At 38.2% G+C, this 13,578-nt stretch overlaps 1 protein-coding gene across 16 annotated transcripts in view; it reads left to right on the forward strand.

Annotated features, from left to right (window-relative positions):
• The window catches only part of mycbp2 (MYC binding protein 2), a 221,518-nt gene that overhangs the window by 98,685 nt on the left and 109,255 nt on the right, over nt 1-13,578 (forward strand). For all 16 annotated transcript variants that reach the window (XM_073027845.1, XM_073027703.1, XM_073027729.1 and 13 more), the window contains 9 exons: nt 1,987-2,159; nt 3,420-3,545; nt 3,624-3,751; nt 4,148-4,239; nt 4,896-5,030; nt 5,601-5,684; nt 5,815-5,911; nt 9,845-10,037; nt 11,280-11,554. In XM_073027845.1, coding sequence (XP_072883946.1) covers nt 1,987-2,159; nt 3,420-3,545; nt 3,624-3,751; nt 4,148-4,239; nt 4,896-5,030; nt 5,601-5,684; nt 5,815-5,911; nt 9,845-10,037; nt 11,280-11,554 — 1,303 coding nt within the window. The remainder of the gene's footprint in view (nt 1-1,986; nt 2,160-3,419; nt 3,546-3,623; nt 3,752-4,147; nt 4,240-4,895; nt 5,031-5,600; nt 5,685-5,814; nt 5,912-9,844; nt 10,038-11,279; nt 11,555-13,578) is intronic.

Here is a 13,578-nt window from a genome sequence, read left to right on the forward strand (position 1 = left end):
TGAATTCACCATGGATTTTATCATTGCATTTCAATTCCTATTTGCGGCATTTTTTTGAGAATGCATAAATAATTTCCTTTTAAAATCACACTCTTAGAGTTGGGTTGGTTAGATCTTTCTCTCAGGGAGACTGTGGATGTTGGGTTACTTGAAATTTCTTAAAATATTTTTGGTAATGCATTGATAGTCAAGGGCACCAGAGGGGATAGAACAACTGGGAAAATTGACTTGATGTTCACTAATTCATCATTCTTTAAGGGGAAAGAAACAGCTTGAGAGGCACCTGAAGGTAGAAGAACAGCAGAAAACCTATGGCTGAAAGGCCAATTGGTGGATGGAAAATGTGTTGGAGGCTCAGTAACATGCTGATAGTCATGGGTTCTTCAGCAGTGTGGAGGATAACTACAGGCCTTATCCCACAGTCTGTAGTAGAAGTCAATGACTGCTAGAAGGAGCACTTTGACTGTATCCACTTAGTTATGAGCACCTTTGACCCATCCCATAGCATTCTATTTTATTCTTATTGCCTCCACTGCTGACTGACAAGACATCAAAAGGTTATTTCCAACTACAAAATAACAAAGCTTTGAGAGCAGTTAATACTTCTACTGAAGTACTGATATCTGGAATTTTAAAACGTCCATCATGTTACCTATTGTTACGTATTCAGGCAACAATAAATATATGTGAGTTAGGCAAGGGTTTTTATAACAAATAACACGTTTATTAAACACTGAAAACAAACCCCCCAAAAGTAAACAAACACTAACGTAACCAGAAAACAGCTGCTGTGCAGCAGCTTAAACAGTTCTTAAAGCGATGCAGCAAAAACAGTTCTTAAAGTGATGTTGCCAAAAGTTCAAAATGCTCAGTCCATTTAAAAGGAGAGACTTTTTAAGGCGATTTAAATTCTCTTCCACGTCGGTTTCCTTCGCTCCCCGGCGTCGAACTCTTCCCACAAAGAAATTTTATGAAACGTAACGGCTTAAAGGCACTGACCTTTCCTTCCACACTGTCCTCAATCTTCTGCTATCCTGCAGAGATTAACACGAGAACAGTCAACGAAATCCTTCCGAATGAGGATCACACAAGGTCGAAACCATTCCACCGTCGAAAATCGATTCTCCTCGATCTTTAACTCCCGAACTTTTATCTTCACTCTCCACAGTAAAGAAACTGCTGGCAATGACCTTTTAAACTTTAGGCATTAGATAAAACTTCATCTTTCAACTAAACTGCGTCATCACATTAAATCACGCAGTGGCATGAAGTCAACATGGCAAATCCAGCCACGAACTGCCCCTCCCCACAGGGTGGGGTCTTCCTTTTATACCCTGTTAAAAAAAACCTGTCACATGACCTCTACTGTCAGGAAAATGACGTTACTCCACCATCACAAAACCATTACCTCAAGTCCAGTATAACTTCAACCCCAGTCACGTGACAAGGGTACCACTGTCACGTGTCACGAGTACGTAACACCTATGTTTTTGTTGTTTATGTACTGGAAATTAATGTATGGGGCAATGTTGAAGATACGATGATTGTGAACTTCATGATGGCCAATCACTATATGTAGTCTTTGACTGCATCATTAGGGAGATCCAAAAACAAGAGCGTCTGAACTTCAGTTTTTTAGTTCCAGTATGCATGCAGAACTTGATTTTGTGTACATTCAGAAGTTGACCTTTAAGCCAGTGTACAGTTAAGCTAAAGCACATGGGAAGGTGGGCCTTGCACTCAATATTTGTAGTGCAAAATTCCTCTACCAATCTGGTTTGCTATACATTACCACTCTCAAAAAAAAAGGTTCACAGGAAGATCCAAGAAAATATGGACCATTATGTGCAAGGACTACCAAAGAAGACTATAGACTAGAAAGCTGAATGGCCGACTATATACTGTTAATTCTGGTGAGTTACTTTAAAAAAAATGTGTATGAATTTTCAGTAGAAGTGAAACTAATAGACTCTTCTTTGTCTCAAGATTCATACCAGGTAGAAAAGAAGTTTGGTGTTACAATGCAGTTACAGCAGATGCTAGGCTTCCAGCAGGATCAGAAATGCACAGCAGATGTAATATATTGAGTCCGGAGCTTGCACTCCCAACAGGATCTAAAGCAAATACTACCAGGTCTCATGGGGCCTTGCACATTCTAGGTATGAATAATTAGTATGTACATTAATCTAGATCTCTGCAGTAACGTGATATTTATTGTAAAGTTTGTAATTTTAGTTTAATAAGGGTTTTGTTTGGATATCAAGTGCAGTATGAGGGTATTAATACAACAGCATTTATTTAAAAAGATCAATACTCTGACTTTAGCTGCTGTTTTCAAAACTCAGTTGATTTTTGCAAGAACTTCGTTAAACTTGTACCAACAATTTTAAGAAAGTACAGTTTTAAATGATTTTCTGTGTTGAACTCATAATATTTTCAGACTACTTTTCTCTATTTCTGATACTGTAATATGGAAATAAAACTTGAAGAGAGCAATTATATATCATTGTCCTGATGAAGTGACAATCCTTCAGTATACACCTGATCTATGTTCAATATAATAACTGCATTCCTGTCCAAATTGTCACATACAATCAAGGACTGGCATCCAAAAATGCTGTACTACCTTTCATTCTCAAAATCTGAATGATCTATACTCAGAGCTTCTATGAGGCCTCATAATCCCTCAGCATTACTTGAACTGGGTTTCATATCTCATAATAGATTTGTCGTCATGGGTACCCTTGCTGCTTCAGATCAATGCTGTCTGAATTTTTGATTACTCAAGTCTACCTAGACTTCAGCCATTGTGTTTTCATTTTAAGAACTGATTATTAGTAGCATGCTTTCATCTATTCAGAGCGTCATAGTCCATGCCCTGCTGTTGGTAATTAGGAATATCCATTTCTCTCTCTCTCTCTCTCTCTCTCTCTCTCGAGAGAGAGAGAGAGAGAGAGAGAGAGTTAACTAGTAAAATCATTATCAAGATCTTGTAATTTTCATGTTTAGTTCCTTTTTTTTTGCCTGATTCCTTGAGCAATTATTATGTGTCTTTATACTAGCAATGCCAGCATTTATTGTACATCCTTTATTGCCTTTGTATTGGGAAGACAGACTCCTTTGGACTCAGAGTTGTACATGGGCCTTACTACATATGGATGGCAAACTTCATTCCCTAAGAATAATAGGTGAACCAGAATGTGAGCATTCAGCTTTGGTGAAATGCCATATTTCATGGTTATTGGTATTGTGAATGATTAGTATGTGTGTACTTTCATTGTGTACTGTTTACGTAGAGAAAGTGAAAAAATTGATAAGTTTGGCATCATCTTAGTTGAACTTTTTGGCCCAATAAAACAAGTAGTACATGTTTTTGCATTTCAGTTTTCCTGAATAATTCTCTTTAAATGTGAAAACAGGTTGTTTGGATACATTGGCTGCCATGCAGGACTTGAAAATGGGTGTTACGAATACAGAAGAGGAGATACAAGCGGTTACTAAAGTTTATTCCAAGGAGGATTATAGTGTGGTTAATAGATTTGAAAGTAAGTTGGCATATATAATTTATTCGTGTTTGCTACTTAGAAAGCATTTGTATTCACTATATTTGTATCTATAATTAGGTCATGGAGGTGGCTGGGGGTATTCTGCTCATTCTGTGGAAGCCATTCGCTTTACTGCAGACACAGATATACTGCTTGGAGGTCTTGGCTTGTTTGGTGGGAGAGGTGAATACACAGCTAAAATCAAGGTGAGGTAATCAACGGAGTAAGTAATAGTTCATATCTCTTGGAAGCAAAATGAATGCAATTCAAATGTGTTCTGTATATCAGGAGGAAGTAGCCTGTATTCCCATCAAAAGGTTTATAACTATAGAAATTGGGGAGAGAAGAGATTATGCTAAGACACTAATTTATATAGGACTAAAAGGCAACCTTTCAGTTGTCCCATAGCAATTTGAATGTTGCTGGGTTAGCTGAAGAATTACAAGAAAATTGGATTTAATCATGTATCTAATTTTGTGCACTAAACAAGAAAAACTGATAGATGGGTACTTGTGTAGAACTTCTGGAACATAATCCAATAATTTAAATAGAATGTATAAACCTGCTTTAATATTTTTCAAAAATACTTTTTATTAATCTAGCTGTTTGAGCTGGGTCCTGATGGAGGAGATCATGAAACAGATGGTGACCTGCTGGCAGAAACTGATGTACTTGCTTATGATTGTGCTGCAAGGTATATGCTTCATTTACCCTAAAAGTGATCTTTTCATCAAACCGACTTGTCTGTTAGTTTCTTTCTATCGAAAAGTTTGAAAGAACGTTAGTGGGCTAATACTTGTTCATGCTCTGTTATCAAAACATAACTGATAATATTGGGTCATGGGTACCAAGCCATGGAGTCCTGTACACTTTCACAGTTATCACAATTGTTTTTAATAATTGAGCTAACATCACAATCACAAGTGGTGTGACTTTGGCACCTAGACCAAATGAGTTTCATTTTATCTTACTTACAAGAGTTTGTCCTAATGCCACATATCAACTTTGTTCCCATATCTCGAAGAACCCCTGTGTGGGATTGCCAGTCCTTTTTCAGAATCCATTTTGTCCTTCCTAAGCAAAGGGCTATTTGAACAGTTGTAAACATGGTAATACCTGCAATATATCTAAATCCACAATCTAACAAGGCACATTATTTCAAAGTTGCAGTTTGTTGCTAGTGTACAAAAGAATATGACTTGAACAGGAACTGAATTGTATTGGTTTGTGAGAGTCTACTGATCCCTTCCATCTAAATAGCATGAAAGCTATAACAATCCGTATTTCTTGTGTATTATGTTTTAAAGAATTTATTTTATGCCATATTCATTTCATACATCTTTTTTGCAGGGAGAAATATGCAATGATGTTTGATGAGCCTGTGCTTTTGCAGGCAGGCTGGTGTTATGTGGCTTGGGCAAGAGTTTCAGGACCCAGTAGTGATTGTGGTTCCCATGGACAAGCCTCTATCACCACTGATGATGGGTAGGAATTCTTTTTTAACCAATTCTCAATCAGCTGTGGTTTTACTTTCCAGATGAAATAAGTCGCTACAGTTTGTTCTGGATATTGAATTTTGCAGGTCACTGCTTGCTTCAATGGAAGATTCATTTAAATGATTCTTGTATCTTAAAGCTATATGCTTTGTACAATGCAATGGCAGTGTAAATATATTTCCCTGTTAGTACAACTGTTTAGTAGTTTGAGCTTTGAGCTAGTTCCCAATGACAGTACAATTGAAACTAACTGAAACCTTAGAAAAATATTGCTGGAGATTTCAAGAAGCTGAAGTACCACGTGTCTGGAGGGAAAGAAGGATAAAAACAAAATTTTGTTGAAATGTTAAATCTACAGGTGATTTTATTTCAGATATTTGGTGTGAGCGCAGTTCAGCTTAAAAACATACTTTCATGCAAGAGACTTACACCAGATTTAGTTTAGGTTAAGTGTGAGCCAATTTGAATAAGGAAGCTGCGAGAAAGTTTCAATAAATTGTTTTCTACTATTTTATCTTACTTTTTCATTGCTTTAAGAATATAAATGTTACTGTTACAGTGTGGTTTTCCAGTTCAAAAGCTCAAAGAAGTCCAATAATGGGACCGACGTGAATGCAGGACAAATACCACAGTTATTGTACAGGTTCGTTTTCATTTCAAATAGTAAATGTCTTGTTTATTGAGATATTGCACTTGCATTTCTATTACATTTATAATATGGCTGATTGTTTTCTCTATTTAAATAGTGCTGAATTTGATTGTCTGGGTTGCAGGTTACCATCAAGTGATGGCAATTCTGGGAAAGGAAAACAACAGCCTAGTGAACCAGTTCATATTTTGAGAAGAACTTTTGCCAGAACTGTCTCAGTGGTGAGTGAACAAAATAGAATTTAAATTTTTGTCTAGAACTATTATATTGGAATCAAGATGTACAAATAAATGAGATTCCCTAATCTTCTATCAATATGTTTCAAATTCAGATTTCATTGTTGAATTGTTACTAATAGTTCCTTGTACAAAGCCAGTCAGAAAATTAATTCCTGAACTATTCAGCTAAAGTTGTTAAAATAAATACAGTCGGCCCTTCTTATCCACGAGGGATTGGTTCCGGGACCTCCCGCGGATACCAAAAATGCGGATGCTCAAATCCCTTATATAAAATGGCGTAGTATTTGCATATAACCTACGCACATCCTCCCGTATACTTTAAATCATCTCTAGATTACTTACGATGTAAATGCTATGTAAGTAGTTGTCATACTGTAATGTTTAGGGAATTTTGACAAGAAAAAAAATCTGTACATGTTCCTCTCACAACACAAGCAGCGAACGAACGAGATCAGTGATTAAACAACGAGTAAAACTTGTAATACCTGTACAGTAGTTGTTACACTGTCTTGTTTAGGGAATAAGGACGCTTTGGAGGAGGTTCAATAATACTAAAGTCAGGAACTGTGGAGGTTGAGGGCTGAGGATCTTCAAGCGTTGGAACGTCGAGACTTCAGAATTGCAGATGCTTTATTTGGAAATACTGTTATAGGAAGCTGTCTCTTTTTCTCTGCATCATCAAACAAATCTTGCAGTGGTTGTTAGGTATGTTGTTACCCCTCGGGTGACATGGAGGCTTCGTTCCATCAGAAGATTGTAGTCGAGAATCATATCCTTTAAAACTTGCGCCTGTTGAAAAACTGCTGCAGATTTTTCGTGTCCAAATTGATGGCTCTGCCTCCTGTAAATCTTCATCACCATCATCATCTTCTGTAGAGGATCAACAGATCTTCGAGTTCCTCGTTGTTAAGGTTTTCTCTATGCTCTTCTGTGTTCCTCGATGTCGTCCTTGATCATGTCAGAGAAGCCTTCCCCGCCAACGTCCCTTGAACATTTAGGATATCCCTGACTTCTGCATCAGTAGTGGGGAAGCCCCTGAAATCATTGACTGTCTCACTCCACAGTGGGTTCCAATGTGCATTGACCGTCTCGAGCTTTACGGCGTCTACAGCCTCTGCAATAAGCACAATTGCATTTGCAATTGTGAACTTTTTCCATAAATCCATGATGCTACAGTCAGGGTTAGCATCAAGGGCAGCACAAATCCTCGTGAAGGTGAGGTGGGTGTAAGTCGCCTTAATGAACTTGATGACGCCTTGATCAAGTGGCTGCAGCGGTGACATAGTGTTAAGGCTGATTTATACTTGTGCGTCGCATCTACGCTGTAGGTACCACGTACCCTACACCGTAGGGTGATGTGCACCTCCCCAAAAAAGTAGTTCATGCGTTGCGGCTTTGCAGAACGCAACAACTGTGATTGGTCGACTTGGTAGCATCGCATTTCCTCCTATGCATTTCCGGTTGCTTCTTCACCATGTCTGTATACTGATGCAAAATACATGAACTAAATCGTCAAATCTACCTGCCGACATGCAAAAATGTTTGAAATGCATTTCCTCGTCCATGTCCTTCACAAAGAAACTCAACACAGTGACATAGAAACCCCACCGCCAACTGGCGTTTTGGCGCACACCAATGCATTGCTCTACGGCATAGAGCAACACAGAAATGAAAATCAGGCTGCAGCGTAGCCCATACGCACAAGTATAAATCAGCCTTTAGGAGGCAGGAACATCACTTCCAAATTATCATCGGGAAAGCAGACAGATCGGGGAAAGCCGGGAGCATTGTCAATTAGGAGGGCCTTGAATGGCAGCCCCTTCTCTTTGAGGTATTTCTTGTCTTCAGGAATGAAGCACTGGTGGAACAAGATCGTTGTCACCCAAGCCTTCCTGTTGTGTTGCCAGAATACAGGTAGGCAATTTTTGTTTTTGTTCTTAAGAGCCCAGAGACTGTTTGCTCGGTAGACGAGTCCTGTCTTGATCATGTGACCAGCTACGTTGCCACATAGCACCAGAGTAGGGTGATCTTTCCAGGCCTTAAACCCCGGAGCCTGCTGGGCACTCTTATGGATGTAGGTACGATTAGGAATCTTCTTCCAGAACAAGCCTGTTTCATCACAATTGAAGACTTGCTCTGGAAGGTAGCCTTTCTCTTCTGAGTTTCTTGAGCTCCTCTGGGAACACCGCTGCGGCCTTGGCATTAGCCGATGCCGATTCTCCAGTGATCTTTACATTCTTGAGGCTGTAGCACTTCACATAGCCAGCCAGCCATCCCTTACTCGCCTTAAACTCTTTTCTCTCACTCTCATCAATCCCGTCATAGTAGTGCTCATAGAGACTAAGAGCTTTTTCCACATATAATTTTGCCAACGACAAGAATATGCTTCTGTGACATGTCCTCTAGCCACACGCTTAATGCTTTCTCAGTCTTCGCAAGCACTTTATCACAAACCAGAGACCATTTTTGCTGTTGTAGGGGCAGTGCTAACACTTTACACGAATTTCAGCTTCTTTCTGCTTTATTGTGCGAATGCTCAATTCGTTCTTACCGATCTTACAGCCCACCTCAGAAAGCGACATGCCACTTTTCAAAAGATTTAATATTTCTACTTTCTCAGTGAGAGATAGCACTTTACACTCCCTCTTAGCCTTTGAGGAACTGCTTTGACCACATAATTGCTTTTTAGGAGCAATTTTTTCACAGGAACAAAGTAGTAAATGAACTAGATGTGAGGCGAACAATGCTCGAACAATGAGTCCTGGAAGAACACTTCTGGGTTTTCTCGATTCACGGTTGGTTGAATTCTTGCATGCGGAACTTGCGGATAAGGAGGGCCGACTGTATTGTTTATAAATAGATGTGTAGATGTTGAAAGGGAATACTTGTTGGTTTTATTGTTGAATACCCAAGCACTTAGTGTTCATTCAAATACTAATAAGTAATTGAGGCCACTATCCAGATGAAAATAAAATTGATTCAATTGGTCTGAAGAATTTGTCAACCCACATTCTAAATTTTTGCTTCCCTTTATTGCATTCTGTAAAATTTTCAGAACAGATTTCTCATGTGTTTATCTGGTCTCAAACTTCCTTTTGTATGACTAATCTAAATGAGAACATGGGGTGGAGTAGAGAGCTGGAATAATTATGTATATATGCATTAACATGCACAAAGTTCATCTTGTTTGGTTTGGAGTTGGGCAAGAGTAGGATGGATTAATGCATTTGTACTTACTGTTTAAAAGGAAGCCAAAGACAAGAAATAATTCATCTAAATGGCAAAAAAAGATAAACATTTTAAGCAAGCTAAATGCATAATTTCTTGAAATTTGAGCTGATTTAGCTCAAAGTTACGTGCTTGGGCACCCAATTTGAACGGATTATGAACTGAGGGTGCTTGTTTAAATCTGAGTTAGACAGTTTCCTGTCACACTTGTATCTTGGCCCACTGTTCTCCACTGTTAGTCTTGCAATGTTTCTTATTATAACTTCTACTTCTCCCACTGCACTCCCTCTCCTCCTCCAAATTCCCAGACCTTTTCATTGCTGCAAGTCATCGATTCTTTATTAAACTCCAAAATTAGACCATATTTGTTGATGCTTTCCTCGTAGTAATTTCAATTAGAAACACAAGATTGTCACTGTAACTTCAATACTTAGTGTTTTGAAGGCATAATGACAATGAGTGCTATTCAATTTGTTCTTCAAAGACAATATCTTGTTACAAGAAATCTGTTTCATTCTTGGAAGATGGAAAAACCTTAATTTTCATTGCTAGTTTATAGTCTGCTTGAATTTGTTTGTTGATTAATATATCGTTCATTCTAAAAACAAAATTGAATTTGTCCTTCATGAGTACACAAGTAAAAAATAGAGATAACATTTTTATAAAATCTATTATTTCTATATGTAGGAGTGTTTTGAATCATTGCTGAGCATTCTTCAGTGGAGCTGGACAACCCTGGTTTTGGGAGTGGAGGAGCTTCAGGGGTTAAAAGGCTTTCAATATACTGCCACATTGCTTGATTTGGAACGTCTAAAATTTGTTGGTACTTGTTGCCTGCGACTGCTGCGTGTCTACATCTGCGAAATTTACCCAATATCAGGTACAGTATGAAGCCCAGAATATAGCAAAGATAATTGTTGATTTTTCCCATTAAGTATCAGTTCTTGGGTAATTTTTCAGGATGTGATTTTTGCTTTCTTTATTTGGTGCAACATTCTCAACGGTAGTCACACTGGTCTTTAATTCAATTAGCATTTTATTTAAAGTATTTCACTGCATCGCCCAATAATTATGTTTATATGTAGCAAATTGCTGTACTTAAAAAACACACACACTCAACAACAAAAAACAAAAAGCCCTGATAATATTACACAACCTATCAGAAATGCAAACAGATATGACTCTTGGGTATAAGTGATCTGATCCCTCATTATTTGGTTTTAGATTATGATGGTTAAACTGATAAGTTCATTGGCCCCAAGTATATATTAAATGCTAGTGGATCCAACTGTTCTTTAGTGTGCTCTCCCTCTTGTCATACATTGCATTTGCCATTAAAATTGGAATTAAATACCTCAGTTGGAATCTCTGCTGCACCTCACATCAATTTTCATTTTGAAGTAGTTGGTTGAAAGGTCTCAATATTTAAATATCAAGTTCTCCTTGGCTTACAACATTTCTTAAGGATTGCACGTATATTTTCTATCTAAGATGTAAATTTAAAAAAAATACACCACTGGATTTGGCCCTTTGAGTCACAATGTCTGCACTGATTGCAATTGCAATGTCATATTACACTAGTTCTGGCTGCCTGCAGTAAAAACTCTACTTTCATCTTCTGTCCCCGCTCCCCCCATTTTGTATGATGACACCTGTTTCCTTCTCTTAGTTCATAAGGACTTCAGTGGTGCAAGCTGATGGAAAATCACCACCTTTACTAATAAAATTAGTGATAGGCTGACCAGGAATGCCCATAAGCTGAAATTAAATTAAAAGCAAAAATTAGATTGCGTTTATATCTTTTCCCCATTTGCTATAAGATCACTACTTCCTTCAGTAGTTAACTGGTGAAATGCTATATGACAATACTAGTACTGCCAGTTCTAATAATCTTGTATTTCTGTTTCGTTTGTGACTTACAATAAATATCAAGTATTCATTAGATAAGACTCCCTACAAAGCATTGAAAAAGTATGTGCCTCCAGTTTGAGTGCAAGGTATTCACAGTAGGAGTTTGTATATTGGAAATACATCTGGTATTTTCCAGTTCACTAATATATACCATGACAATTGTGATTCACACCAACATATTTAAATATGTTGATTTTATGTTCTGTTACAGCTGGTGCTAAAGCTGCAGTGGAGGAAACAAGCAAACTGGCAGAATGTGTAGGAAAGACTCGGTCTCTTCTGAGAAAGATTTTATCAGAAGGAGTTGACCATTGTATGTTGAAGCTTGACAATGATCCTCACGGCTACCATTCACAACCCAAGACATTACTGGAAACTGTTCTTCAGGAATGCCACAACACCTTTACAGCTTGCTTTCATTCTTTTTATCCTACACCGGGATTGCAGTGGGCATGTCTATGTGACTTGCTTAATTGTCTAGATCAGGTCAGTTGGAGAGAGGACCCAATAACTTGATATTTTTTTCTAGTTTTTGTTGCGTCTCTCAATATGATAAAATATCAGGTTTAGTTTCGTAATATTTTGTAATGCCTGACGCAGAATTTAAGGTTTGCATTGCAGAGACCATAAAGGTTTTTGTTAATTGAATTTGCTTGTCTATTAAATTAAAATCAAAACTCAAATACTTAAATTCATTTTTTGTGTGCATATAATAGCATAGTTCACTGAAGTGTATTCAGTAATGTAATCTGCTGTAGGGATTTGTGTTAGGCATTACACCATACAGTTTTTAAATAGCATCAGTTACACGTGTTTGTGTTCAAACAGCAAGGATTTTTGTCACTGATAGTTGGTGGAAAAATAAGCAGTAAAACAATTTGGAACTGTTTTGCTCAATGTAGTTGCAAGCATTCAAGAGAAGCCAGAAACGACCGGGGTGAAAATGATATGATTTCACCACTTCATTAAGTTAGGAACTACAAAGGTATCAACAATCATCTTGTATGTTAGAATGGCAATGAAGATTTGGAGGATGCAATTGTCAACTACTTTGTATGAAGGCAGTCCATTATCAGCACTAGGTGTGTGTGTTGATTTTGTTCATTTACAGCCAATCAAAAGATCGTGGCTGCTTACACTGGATGAATTGCTCCATTGATAACTGTTAGGAACTAATGCAGTTGTATTGTACTGAAGAGCTATTTGTAGTGTTCTAATTTGTTTTGTATTTCACTTAACTACATGAATCGTTACTCAGTTAAGTGGTAATTTGTCTCTTTTATACCCTTTTGAACCATTTCCATGAAACTTCAGTTAATTGGGGCAGCCACCTAATTGTCTAAATATATTGGTCCCTATGTACCCAATTGTCCAAAATCTACATTAGATCCGTATCCCTTTGCTCCTTTTTAATCTGATTACAGGTCTCAATGACTGTCAAACTTTCTAATTGTACTTTACTGTACTACTTTCTCTGACTCTTCTCTTTTGGCACTACCTCTTTGTTATGGGGGGCATGTCTCTCAGCTCTCTTTAAATTTCTTCTGTCTCACTTTAAACCAGATAAATGAATTTTAAATAATGTGTCACCAATGGTAACTGTTCCTTCAGCTGTCTAGCCTTAGTTATGATATTTCCTTCCGAAGACCAGAAGACATAGGAGCAGAATTAGGCCATTCAGCCCATCCAGTCTGCTCCACCATTCCATCGTATCTGATCCTGGATCCCACTCAACTCCCTACATCTGCCTTCTTGCTATATCCTTTGATGCCCTGACCTATCAGGAAACTTACACCTTGAATATATGCATGAACTTGGCCTCACATTGCAGTTTGTGGCAGAGCACTCCACAGATTTATGACTCCCTGACTAAAGGGTCACTCTCTCAGTTTTGAGGCTGTGCCCTCTAGTTCTGGATACGCTCACCATAGGAAACATCCTCTCCACATCCACCCCATCTAGTCTTTTCAACATTCAGTAGGTTTCAATGAGATCACCCCACATTGTTCTAAATTTCAGTGAGTACAGGCCCAAAGCTGCCAAACACTCCATGTTAACCTCTTCATTCCCGGAATCATCCACGTGAATCTCCTCTGGACTCTCTCCAATGTCAACGCATCCTTTCTGAGATATGGAGCCCAAAACTGTTGACAATACTCCAAGTGTGGCCTGACTAGTGTCTTATAAAGCTTCAGGTTTATCTTCTTGCTTTTATATTCTATTCCCCTTGAAATAAATGCCAACATTGCATTTGCCACCTTTGCCACAGACTGAACCTGTAAATTAACGTTCTGGGAGTCTTGCTCGAGAACTCCCAAGTCCCTTTGCACCTCTGATGTTTGAAACTTCCCCCATTCAGATAATAGTCTACACTCTTGTTCCTTTTACCAAAATGCATTATTATCCATTCCCAACACTCTATTCCATCTGCCACTTTGCCCATTCTTCCAATTTGTTTAAGTCCTACTACAATCGCATTGCTTCCTCAGCACTACCTACCTCTCCACCTG

Source organism: Hemitrygon akajei, chromosome 2, assembly GCF_048418815.1.
Source record: "Hemitrygon akajei chromosome 2, sHemAka1.3, whole genome shotgun sequence".
Taxonomy (NCBI): domain Eukaryota; kingdom Metazoa; phylum Chordata; class Chondrichthyes; order Myliobatiformes; family Dasyatidae; genus Hemitrygon; species Hemitrygon akajei.